The following is a 13,003-nucleotide window of genomic DNA, read 5'->3' as shown; positions in this document are numbered from 1 at the left end:
GAACAATGGCCGCCTCTGCAACCTTCGTAAAGACGCGGGGGGACAGGGCCAGCCCGAAGGGCAGGACTTTGTACTGATATGCACGACACTCGAACGCAAACCGTAGAAAGGGTCTGTGACGAGGCAGAATCGAGACATGACAGTACGCGTCCTTCAGGTCTATCGCTGCGAACCAATCTTGGGGACGGATGCATTCGAAAATGCGTTTCTGCATCAACATCTTGAACGGCAGCCTGTGAAGGGACCGATTCAGGACTCGCAGATCCAAGATTGGCCGTAACCCACCTCCTTTCTTCGGTACAATGAAGTAGGGACTGTAGAACCCTGACTTCATATCGGCTGGAGGGACCGGCTTGATTGCATTCTTCGCCAGGAGGACAGCAATCTCCGCCCGAAGAACAGGAGCGCTGTCCAGTGACACCTGAGTGTAGTGGACACCTCTGAACACCGGGGGACGCCAGGGAACTGAATCGCATAGCCGAGCCTGATTGTACGAATGAGCCAGCGGGACGGGCTGGGGAGCGCTAGCCAGGCTTCCAGACACCGAACCAGCGGGACCAAAGGCACCACAGGCGCACCGGGAGTGGGGCAGCGAGGCAGAGTGCTGAGGCTCGACTCGGACGGCACAGCGGCCCGAAGTGGAGTCAGACTCTGCGGGGTGACAGTACAGATGGGAGACGGTACACGTGGTACGGCCTGCACCATCAGACTGCCACCCACTGGCGAAATGAGAGGGGGCTGCGGACACTGAGGCAGAACCCCGGGTACTGACAACCGCGCCCTCTTGTGACCTGGAGGAAGGAAGGGAAACAGCTCTTTTTTTGAAAAAGACAGACGGGACAGACACAACAAATTTCTCCCGGCCCTCCCCCGGGAGTGGAGGAGATGATGGAATCCTCCCCCGAAGAGCTGCAACTTCCTCCTCCAGGTCGCCCGCTTCAGGATCGCGACTTCCTCGACCTCTTGCCACCTGGCTTGGCTTGAGCGGGCTGGGTGCCGTGTCCGCTGCCGGCTCCCTGCTGTTTGGCTGGTGGAGGCTGCTGCTTGGCCAACTTAGCAGGGGCGGAGGACGACGCGGGTGGGCACCCTCGGCGACGAGCAGGCTGAGGTTGCACCGCCGGCGGGATGGAGGCAGCAGCAGGCCAGCGGGTCAGGACATGTTTGATCGCCTCAGCCTGCTTCTGGTCAGCGGAGAACTGTTGGGCGAAGCTCTCCACTGCGTCGCCGAATAGGCCAGCCTGGGACACGGGGGAGTCCAGGAACCGATATTTATCGGCCTCCCTCATGTCTGCCAGGTTTGGCCATAGATGGCGCTGCTGGACTACCATAGTAGCCATCGCTTGACCAACGGAGCGTCACCTTAGTTGCCTGGAGAACGAGGTCGGTGGCAGCACGCAACTCCCCCAGCAGATGTTGGTCAAGACCACCCTACGGCATTTCCGCTAACGCTTTTGCTTGGTATACTTGCAAAAGGGCCATGGCATGCAGGGCGGAGGCGGCCTGCCCACAAGCTCTGTAAGCCTTCTCCGTCAGAGAGGAAGAGAACTTACAGGCCCGGGATGGAAGGCTTGGTTCACCACGCCAGCCGGAGGCCGTAGGGCACAACTGCATCGCTACAGACCGCTCGACTGGAGGGATCCCCGTATAACCTTTAGCCTCTCCGCCATCCAGGGTGGTGAAGGCGGACGAGGGACCTGGTCTCGAACGAACACTATACGGCGTCCGCCAAGACCTGGTCACCTCATCATGCTCCTCCGGGAAGAATGGCATCGGAGCGGGACGCTGAGGACCAGCGTGACCCGCCCCGAGGTACCAATCATCAAGCCGAGAGGGACCGGGACACGGTGGAGGGTTCCACACGAGCCCGACCTTCTCGGCTGCCCGGGAAACCACAGCCGTCAACTCAGGATCCGACTCAGCCACAGCCACAGCCACCGCCCCTTGAGACGGGGGCTCAGCCGAGTCATCCTCTCCTGAGGACTCTTGCTCGCCTTCCAATGCCGTGATCGACATCTGATCCTCTGCAGGTGCACCGAAGGACAGCACCGCACGCTCCGAAGAGGGCCCGGCATGGCACGACGGTAACACCTCGGCTACGGTGCTGAAGAGTCGGTAGGGGCCCGCGGAGCAGCGCTCGGCGGGGAAGCCCTTACCGTAATCCTCAAGTCACCCTGCCTACACGCCGACGAACCGTCACTCCGACCGGAGCCAGAGAAAACGGCCGCACGGGGCATAGGGGAGGGGACCCCCTCTCCCTGAGAACCAAGGAACGAGAGTCTCAACCTCAGCACCGCGATAGTCATGTTCCTACAATGAGAACATGAACCATCTACAAACGCTGCCTCAGCGTGCTGAACGCCCAAACACGTGATACAGCGATTGTGCCCATCAGCAGGGACCAGGGAACGACCACATCCAGTAGCGCACAGAAGAAATGACATCTTTCAAGATGCAGGGTTCATCTGTGAAGTCTGGTAGAAGGGGGAAATCACAGCTCTTTTGTGAATGAGACACACAGGGAGTGTCACGAGAGTGTGAATACACACACACAAGGGACCTGGCCAAATTGCAAACCAAACTCTTGGAATTACAGCGGAACGCTGTCTCACAGCCGTTGTTCCTGCCCGGACCCTGAAGCTCTCGGACTCGCTGCAGTGTCGTAACGCCAAACACGGTAAGAGAAACTGCTTGTTTTGAAGATCTTCTCCAGTTTGTAGGACACCAAAGCTTGGCTCCGAAGCGAAAGACAGAGTGCAATTGCATCTCCCTCCCCTTTTATATGCGCCTGTTAGGGGAGGGGTGCGTTATGCAAATATCGCACGCCAATGTCCATTGGCTTGTTTTAGTTCTCTCGAAGCTGATAGGGGCTCTCTTGCGATATCCCAATTCGTCGGGCACTACTGACGTACGTCGAACGTGACCGACTGAAAGGGAACTGCGTATCATATGCAAGCCAAAACTCATTTTGGTGTATACATTCCACGACATTGCACACTCATATTATTGATACGCATTTTCATGTGATCAGGCTCATTTATCCATTCTGTTCTTGCCATATCTAATAAACCTGTTTGATGAGAATGTGTACATATTTGTCTTTTAGTTAATTAAATGATAAAACATCTATTTAGTGATTTTGATGATTAAAAAAAAAATACAATAATCACCATTAGTGTGATTAGTGTTCCTCTTGGTAAGGTTTGTTCAATTTAAACATTAACAAAAATTAACTGCTGAGGAGTTTGGATTTAGTGGACTTCATAGACATGGCCCTAAATGGGCACTTTTTTGAAGGGGATGCCATTTGTAAGGATGTTTCAGACAAAAGTGAACAACTCAATCCCTTCACTAAGGCTATGTTCACACAGTCCAAATCTGATTTGTGTATTCGGTGGAATCTGATCTAAAATTATGCTTTTTGTTTTGTTTGAATTATGTTCTGTTATTATTTTTTTTTTTTTAAACTTTATTTAGTAATAGTTTTTAAATGACAGTTGTTTTTCAGAACAAAGGTCCACAAAGGAAACAATAGTACGGTATACCAAATATATAAATGTACTCTAGTTACATATCCCTGATACACAAGATAAAGAGGTTCCAACCAGATCACAGTGGTAAAATCTGAAGGGTATGGAGAGGAAAAAATAAAAATAAATAAATAAATGCTACAAAGGTATAATGCAGTATGAAAAACAGTACAAAGTTATCACATTCCTAAGTGATCTAATACCGGCTTCCATATTTTCCAAAATATATCTAGCTTATCGTTGTTAATAAATCGTAACTTCTCAATATGAATAATACTCACTAGCTCACTCAGCAACACATCGAGTGTTGGAACAATATCCAATTTCCACCTCTAAAGAATCAATCTCTTTGCAAGAACCATAAATAAAGAAATACACTGTCTTTCATGTTTACTAAAAGAAGGTACAGAAATTACACCGAAAACAGCAATCATAGGGTCTGGAGCAATCTTATTTTTATACACTTTAGAGAGCAGCGCAAAAATATCAGTCCAGTACCTATGAAGATTACAGCATGTCCAAAGTGAATGCAACAACGTACCCTCCGCGACCTTGCATTTATTGCATATCTGTGACACTTCAGGGAAAATCTTATGCAGTTTAGTTTTGCACATGTATACTATGTGCAGAGATACTATATGCAGAGATTTGAACTGGATTAAGTTGTGTCTAGTGTTAATCGAACAGTCATGTACGTTCTGTAGGCATTCCTCCCATTGCGCATCCTCAATTGTGAAACCTAAGTCCTTCTCCCATGCTTTCTTAATTGTAAATGTGTCACTATCCACAAGAACAGTTAATACATTATAGAAATATGGCACTGCTTTAGAGCTTCCAGCTTTAAATCTGTTTATTTCCACACATTTTTCATGCTTTTTAAGTTGTTCAAAATCAGGAAAATACTTTCTGACATAGTCTCTGATTTGGAGATATCTGAAAAAGTGAGAATTTGGTAGCCCGAACTTTGACTGGAGCTCTTTAAAGGACAAGAAATGTCCATTCATATAAAGTGAGCCGACACAGCCTATTCCCTTCTGTTTCCAAAGTGAAAAAACCATATCATTTAGAGCGGGAATGAAGGAGTGATTTTTGCATATGGGGCTATCAAGATATACATTAGGAGCTTTAATGTATGACTTAATTTGTTTCCAAATTTTTTAAAGACTGGCCTATAACGAAATGATTATTATAGATAAGCTTACTAATCTTCCCTGGACTGTTGCATAGTGCCTGCAGTGAAGAGTTAGAGCAAAGAGCTTGTTCAATTTTAAGCCATTCAGGTTGTTCACAAGTTCCTTCTGTTGGATCGTCTTTCCACCAAGAGAATATATTCAAGTGCACCGCCCAATAGTATGCTTTAAAGAAAGGTAACCCAAATCCCCCCTTCTCTTTAGATTTAAATAAGTGTTGTTTTTTAATTCTTGCCGTTTTATAATTCCATAAAAACTGAATAGTTATCTTGTCTAGTTGTTTAAAATAGGATTGTGGTATACATGAAGGGATAGACTGAAAAAAGTGGAGGAATCTTGGTAGGCTCACCATCTTTACTGCATTGATTTTACCTACCATTGAAATTGGCAGTGTTCTCCAATAGTCTATATTATTTTTCAATTGGTCGATCCTCTTTTGCCAATTGACTCTAAGTAGGTCTCTTGGGTTTTTAGTTATTATGACACCAAGATAAGTAAAGGAGTTTTCTGCTATCTTGAATGGAGTGGATTTTAAATACTGCTTACAAGCATTGGGCGTAATAGTCATCAGGTCACTTTTATCCCAATTAACAGTAAAGCCTGATATATTCCCAAACCTTGTGATTGAGGAAAGGAGATGTGGAATAGACTTACTGGGATTTTTAATAAACAACAGTATATCGTCTGCGTAGAGTGAAATATGTTGTGGGAGGCCACCTATTGTAATTGGCTGAATAACTGTCTGTTGCCGGATGTATGCAGCCAAGGGCTCTATCGCAACTGCAAAAAGAAATGGGGACAGTGGACAACCCTGTCTTGTCCCTCTATGTATTGAGAAAGGAGCTGAAATGTTATGATTAGTTACTACTGAGGCTTTTGGACGAGAATATATTGTTTTTATCCACTCTCTAAACATGTGGCCAAAACCACATCATATATCCCCACTCTACTTGGTCGAATGTCCTTTGTGCATCCAATGAAATGACTGCAGCTTCTTCTTTATAGTTTGAATATAAAACATTGCACAAGCGACATAGATTAAAATACATATGTCTGCCTGGCATAAAGCCTGTCTGATCCGGATGTATAATATCACAGATATGCTTCTTCAGTCTATTTGCAAGGATCTTCCCGATTATTTTGGTTTCAGTGGGTAGTAAAGAAATTGGTCTGTATGATAACACCAACAGCCGGTCTCGACCTGGTTTAGGTATAAGAACAATATTGGTGTCGTACATAGATGGGGGGAAATGGCCAGTTTCCTGTGAATGCTTAAACATACGTACCAACAATGGCAAAATAACCTTACTAAATCTTTTATAAAATTCTATGCTGAACCCATCAGGTCCAGGGGCCTTGTTATTGGGGAACTCTTTAATTGCATTTTCCACCTCTTCAATGCTTATTTCAGCATCCAGCATCCTTAAAGCCTCTTCGCTTTATTTTGGCAAGTGTAGTCCGTCCAAAAAAGTATCAATATTTTTCTGGTCAGACTTGCCTATGGAGGTATAAACCTCAGCATAAAAGTTTGCAAAATTTAGGTTTATTTCTTTTGGATTGGTTATTATTTCCCCCTCTTTATTCTTAATTTGATATATGGCACTAGAAGCTTCATTGTCTTAGCTGCCGTGCCAAAAGATTATGGGGTTTATCACCTAATTCGTAGTATCTCTGTTTAACCTTACATAATAATTTTAGTACACTGCCAGATAAAAAAGAATTGTATTCATATTTTAATGCAATAATTTCTTTCAACAACAGTATTTGGGCTATTTTTGTGCAAGCTTTCTAATCTGGTAAGGGCACTTTCTATTTCAGTCATTCTCATCCTAATTTTCTTCTTTTGAGCTATCTCAAATGCTATTATTTCCCCTCTAACAACGGCCTTCATAGCTTCCCATAAATTTGAATTATGTACGTCACCATTATCATTAATTTCTATAAATTGCTCAATCTTTTTTTTCCAGATTTGTATTAAATGCTTCATCCTTTAAAAGTGTGTTATTTAAATTCCATCTAAATTCTCCTCTTAAATTATCTAATCTGAGGTCAACTGACTGGGGAGCATGGTCTGATATTATGATATTGCGACTTGCATACATTTGGTACTAAATTTGAATCCAGTAAGAAAAAATCAATGCGCAAATATGATTTATGCACATGGGAATAAAAAGAAAAGTCTCTGTCTGAAGGATTAACACTAGAAGTCCCAGAGATTTGTAACCCTCCTTTAGCCAAGTGGATGCTAACTGGCTAGTCTTTTGGCTATCATTAGCATCAATTCATGTGTAAATATGGTCATTACCTGAGCAATCTGCAGGGGGGTTGGGTGTGTGTGTGAGAATGGTTGCTGGTGGCTTGTTTGTATGTGTGGGGGAGGGAGGGCTGCTAAAAGCAGAGAACTTGATTGACCATGTCTCACATTGGCATGTAGGGTCTTGCCCAGGTGTAAACAGGTATGAATTAGCACATCTAATTGCATGCAGCTTGCTCTCAAATGAGAGGTAATTCCTTTTGTGCTGAGGTGGATAAAATCTCACTGCACATAGCCTACTACTTCAGTGCCCTCAAGAATTCTGTGGTGTACGAACCTCCTCTCCAAGAAAAGAAAATGCAGAGAAGACTCACCACTCGGCAGGCCTTGGAAATGATCCTGAGTGAAGTAAACCCTTGTGACTCAGATGGAGAAGACATAGAACTTCAGCTGGATTCGGACTCAGAGCTGTCTGATCTGTCTTCAGGTTAAGTTTCATTTCATATTATTTCCTATTTCATTTCAAACCAGTAAGTGGAAAACACCAAAAAAGCAGAGTGGAGTGACATAAATATTTACTCTGCCTTTTTTGTATTGTCCACTTTTTTGTTTGTACTACTTAGCAGACATTCACTGCCATCTGAAGTGCAAAACATTATTAGTTGTTTCTTTGCTTTAGTTGTATCTTTTTTTTTTAGGAAGATATTTCAGACATTATTCCGATACAGAGAAGGAGATACTGGAATTATTATTAGTATCTATGCATGCATTTGTGATATCATTTGACTTTTCCATTGCTCACAATTTGAATTTGTTCACACTGCAGATGAGGAGACTGCTCCTCAACCAAAAAAGAGAGCCCGTTTGGGGACTGACCTGACAGAGACAGCGAAAGATGGCACAGTGTGGCATGAAGAACAGGTGGGGACATATCTCCCTTTCACCCCAATCAAAGCGTACGCTGCAGATGGAGAGCCAACGGCTAAGGCCAGGAAAAGTATCTTGAGTCGCCTTCAGAGCTTCCTGTGTTTCATCACTCTTGACATGCTTCATAGCATTCAAGAATGGACTATTCAACATGCACAGGAAACGGAGCCTGTTCATTGGTTCATGGCCCTCCCTGAACTAATGGTATTTATTGCAATTGTCATCTTGCGGGGGCTTACCAAGGTTCCATCACTACGTGACTGCTGGTCAGCAAACCTGGGAAACCCACATATCATTGGAACAATGCCGCGAAACCGCTTCCAAGACATCATGCGACACCTACGCTTTGATGACAGGTCCACCCGGAGTGATCGAGCAAAGACTGATAAGTTTGCTGCAATTTCCAGTGTGTGGGGATCATTTGTCACCAATTGCATCACGTCCTACAACCCTGGTCTACATATCACCGTTGATGAACAGCTTTTCCCGTCAAAGACTCGCTGCTGTTTCCTGCAGTATATTGCAACTAAACCTGACAAGTTTGGGATCAAGTTTTGGGTGGCTTGCGACCTAAAATCCAAGTACATTTGTAATGTCCTCCCATATCTTGGCAAGGACCCTAGTCGTCCCAGTGGAGAGAGACTGTCTGAAAATGTAGTGATGAGGCTGATGGAACCATTCCTAGACAAGGGCAGAAATGTTACCACGGACAATTTCTTAACCTCGCTGTCACTTGCGCATAAACTTCTTAGCCGGAAAACCACCATACTCGGCACAGTCAACAAGATTCGCCGGGAAATCCCTCAATCCGCTAGACACACAGATCGCAATGAATTCACCACTCAGGTATGTTGCAGGTCTTTTGTGGTTCTATGTTTATGTGTTTTTAATTTTTAGAATCAACACCGCCAAGTGTGTCATTGTGTGTAAAAGTGCTATGAAAATAACAATTTATCTTATTTATTAGGTGTTTTCAACCACTGCTGCTACGCTGACGGCGTATGCGCCCAAACGGAAGAAGACTGTCTACATTCTTAGCAGCATGCACAGCGTGATTCAGACTGATAATACCACCAAAAGGAAGCCAAACACTGTCACCCTTTACAACACCACAAAGTGCGGCGTGGATGTGATGGACCAGATGGTGCGGGAGTACACTGTCCGCACAGGGACACGGCGCTGGCCACTTGCCGTGTTCTATAACATGATTGACATGGCAGCACTGAATGCACATGTGCTGTATCAAGCATGCACCGGAAGGCAGGAAAGACGGGTGGACTTCCTGGTGGAGCTTGCAAGAGTTGGCTAACTCTCATATGTGTGCGAAGAAGGCAAGAAAAGAACAATTGCTTCGGACACAACCCTCCACACCTAGCCCTGGAAAAAGAGCCATGTGTCAGGTCAAACACCAATGCAAGAACAATCATGCCACTGTGCGACGTGTTCACTGCTACAGATACACATGTGGTAAATGCAGACCGGAGATACCATGGCAGTGCCAGGATTGTGAGTGATTGCTGGAATGTACTCACTCACTTTTTAATATTATTTGTAAATGTGTGTACAAATGGTTGGTTTCTTTATTTTATTTTGTACTATTTTTATCAATAAATCTCAGCAACAAAGGAAAAAAAAACATGTGTGTTGATTTCTCCCTAAGATGGCAAAGTGAAACACAAGTTTCCTTGAAGTGGCTAAGCATGGCCCCACATTGTTTACATAACAAAAGCAACTGTTCACAGCTGATTTAAGGATATTAGCCTAAAGCCTTCCAGCCCATCGGCTGTCCTGCGGGTTTTATAGGTAGAAAAGCCAAATGGCTGCTCTCTGGGACTTCTAGTGTTAAGAATTCTCCAAATATCTATAATGTTTAGGGATTGCATATACTGTCTTAACAATACATTGGATTTAGATGCTGTGCTGGCAATTTGACTTGGTTGTCTATCAAGCACATTGTCCAGCACACAATTGAAATCTCCAATAATTAAATTTGATTCAGAGGTATTAGGGATTAATTTAAATACTTTCTGGAAAAAGAGGGGGTCATCAAAATTTGGCGCATATAAATTAACTAAAGTAATTTGCTTTGAATTTACCGAGCCCAAAACAATAATATACTGACCATTTATATCAGAGATAGTCTTATGGTGAACAAATGGTACATTCTTGCGTATCAAAATAGCCACACCCCTGGCTTTGGTAGAGAATGTAGACTGATACACCTGTGCAATCCAATTAGACTTTAATTTATTTTCATTTCCCTTCTTCAGATGTGTTTCTTGAATAAAACCAATATCGGCTTTTAAAGTTTTAAGATGTAAAATAACCTTTCCACGTTTTACAGGGCTATTAATTCCCCTAACATTCCAGCTGATGAACCTAATATTGCTCAGTCTATCACTGTGATCTTTACTGTAAGTATCAGTTGACATTTATGCAATTACGAAAAGAGAAAAAAAAAAATAATTATGAAACTGTACCATAACCAAAACAGGAACATTTGGACCTTCTTTAGAACATATAGGCTTAAACACAACCAACAAAAAACCCACACAAGACTTCCCTCCCTCCCACCCTATGCTTCCAGGGAAGAGACTAAGAAACCTAGCTCCTCTCCCCCCCATTCACCATACACGAAATCAAAACCTTACCAGCGACTGTATATTAGCCACCTACACTCCTCCGCAACTATTCAATATACTGTCCGCTTTAAGGATACATAGTCATCAATAATTGAGTCCATATTCTGAACCAAAGGATTCCTCTCTGTGCAAAGTCTCTGCAAAGCTGCTCACTTCTTACACAGACACATTATTAGTTCCACTGTGATCGCCTTGCTCTTCTCTCATAGATTTCCAGTTTGGAACAGTGGTCATCAGAAACTTTTCCACATCAGCAGGGTTTTCAAATGTCTTAGTTTCCTCTCCTACTGTCACAATGAGTTTTGCCGGGAATTTGAAGCCGCATCTTATGTTTCTTTCCTTACATTTATTCCTCACGTCGTTAAAGTCCTGCCGCTTCTTCATCGTTCCCGACGTCAAGTCCGGATAGATCTGCACTATGTCACCTTTAAGACGAAGAGGAGCCTTCTGTCTTGCTAGGCGCAGCACGAGCTCTTTCACTTGGAGATGGTGTAGTCTAGCAATGATAGCTCGTGGCCTGTTGCTGGTGGCTGGTTTCGCGCTTCTGTGAGCCATGTCGATTTGGATTTCGGTTTATCAAAGTTCTCACGCCCAAGCAACTCTGGAAGCAGTGAGCTGACGAACTCAGAGGGCTTACTATTTTCTGTCTTCTCTTTGATTCCCGTTATGCGAATATTATGTCTGCGAGAACGCGATTCCAGATCCTTTGCCTGAATGAGAGCCGTCTCGGCTGCCAACTTAGCATTTAGCCTCTCGAGGGATTCAATGCAGCCTTCGTGTGCCTGCACAGCGCCCTCCGTTTCTTCGACTCGAGCAGTCATATCAGTTAGTGCCGACGACAAATTAGAGAGTCAGTTCACCCAGTCTTTGATCCACCGTCTTATTCAAAGCACTGATTGCAGACATAAGGTCTTCGTTTGTAGTTGGCGGAGATTTAGCCTCAGCTTCACCCACGATAGCCTCTGTAACTTTTTCACTCTCTTCTGCTCCTTTCTCCGGTTTCTTAACGTTATTTGGCTTCGTTATGTTGCACTATAGATCGTGATACATTCAGCTGCAAAGCACAATTTATTAATCTGACTTATTTAGGACATTTTTAAGTATTGAAGCAGAGCCGAGAAACACAGGTCTACTCCATGTGCGTTCAAACCGGAAGCCCCAACCCAAGGCCAGTTATGTTCTGTTCAAAATTATGTTTTGTTTGTCCATTGGCTACGTTTACATGCAACCAAATAATCAATTAGTAATCGGATTGATGGATCAATCAGACTGAATCGAGCTGCAATTGTTGATAAATAAAATGTCATGAATGACTGTTGTGTTAATTTAAAAATCTTCTATCACTCGTCATCTGTGAAGTGGAGCAAAACTACATCCCATTAGTCCTCACTTAATACTATCATCCACAGACACTTTATTTTGGGCGCAGGAAGGGGTGTTTTTACTGATTGATTAATATAAGCAGCACAGTACATTGGTTCATGTGGTTGTCGTCTCCTAGTCAGGACCCGAAATAGATCAATATTAAGTATGCTCTTTACGGATAAAAAGGAAAAAGAAAAGAAGCAATGTAGGAGAATAGTACAGTATGTGCACATAGCGGGAAACTGCAAATTCGTGCAGTGTGAGCATTACAAAAACTCAATTTTGATTTTAAGCTTGTGACAAACACAAACATCAACACGATCACTTTATTTAGCATTTGTGTAAACACTACGTTCAGATTCATCAATCAGAATGAATTCGTTCTGATTGAAACAAAAGTTGTGCATGTAAACATATCCATTGTGTATCGCAACTGTTCAAAACTGGTTTCAAAACATGTCCGTTTTAAAGGCTATGCATTTTCTGCTGTATGGCACTTTGCAACAACCCACTTTTAAAGGGGACCTATTATGCAAAATTAACTTTTGCATGGTGTTTGGACATAAATGTGTGTTGGCAGTGTGTGTACACAACCACCGTATAGTGATAAAAATCCACCCACTCCTTTTTTTATCCCCATAAATCATAAGCAGTGTCTCCTAACAATCTGTTTTCAGCCATGGTGCTAATGTGACATCACATTAGCCAAAGGCCTCGCCCACGAATGTTGACAGACACTGCCGTTTTAATATAGAACCACCCTGATTGAGTTCACAGAGAGTTGTACACAGTCCGCCATTGCTGCACTGACGAGAATGTCTCCCAAGCGTTTTAGGTGTTCTGTAGCTGGATGTATTAATGCACATAGCTCTCTCCATTTACTCCTGAAATCTGAGCCGCTGAAGACGAGGTGGATTAATTTTGTTTTCAAAGAAAATGCTCCCTCAACTTTGCCGAAATTTGTTTATGTCTGCGCGAATCATTTTACACCAGACTTTGTGAATGAGGGTCAGTATAAAGCAGGTTTTGCACAAAAGTTGCTCCTGAGGGATGGAGCAGTGCCAACTGTTCGTGATCCAGCTACACCTCCAGAAGAAG

The 13,003-nt window shown here is 43.7% G+C and overlaps 1 protein-coding gene across 1 annotated transcript; it reads left to right on the top strand.

Moving 5' to 3' along the window:
* The first annotated feature begins 4,643 nt into the window (after positions 1 to 4,643).
* LOC125280611 lies at positions 4,644 to 12,709 on the top strand. Its single transcript, XM_048211268.1, has 3 exons — positions 4,644 to 7,458; positions 7,798 to 8,744; positions 8,866 to 12,709. The coding sequence occupies exons 1-3, from the start codon at positions 7,215 to 7,217 to the stop codon at positions 9,205 to 9,207; spliced, it is 1,533 nt and encodes a 510-aa protein (XP_048067225.1). The 5' UTR covers positions 4,644 to 7,214; the 3' UTR covers positions 9,208 to 12,709.
* The last annotated feature ends 294 nt before the right edge of the window (positions 12,710 to 13,003 follow it).

This window comes from Megalobrama amblycephala, linkage group LG12 (assembly GCF_018812025.1).
Source record: "Megalobrama amblycephala isolate DHTTF-2021 linkage group LG12, ASM1881202v1, whole genome shotgun sequence".
In the NCBI taxonomy this organism is placed as follows: Eukaryota; Metazoa; Chordata; class Actinopteri; order Cypriniformes; family Xenocyprididae; genus Megalobrama; species Megalobrama amblycephala.
Note: the sequence above shows the minus strand (reverse complement) of the source record. Positions and strands in the feature narration are given on the sequence as shown.

Coding starts and splice junctions, on each gene's coding strand:
- LOC125280611 (XM_048211268.1), top strand. CDS start 7,215: ATGAGAGGTAATTCCTTTTGTGCTGAGGTGGATAAAATCTCACTGCAC. Junction 7,459..7,797: donor GCTGTCTGATCTGTCTTCAG/GTTAAGTTTCAT, acceptor TTCACACTGCAG/ATGAGGAGACTGCTCCTCAA. Junction 8,745..8,865: donor GCAATGAATTCACCACTCAG/GTATGTTGCAGG, acceptor CTTATTTATTAG/GTGTTTTCAACCACTGCTGC.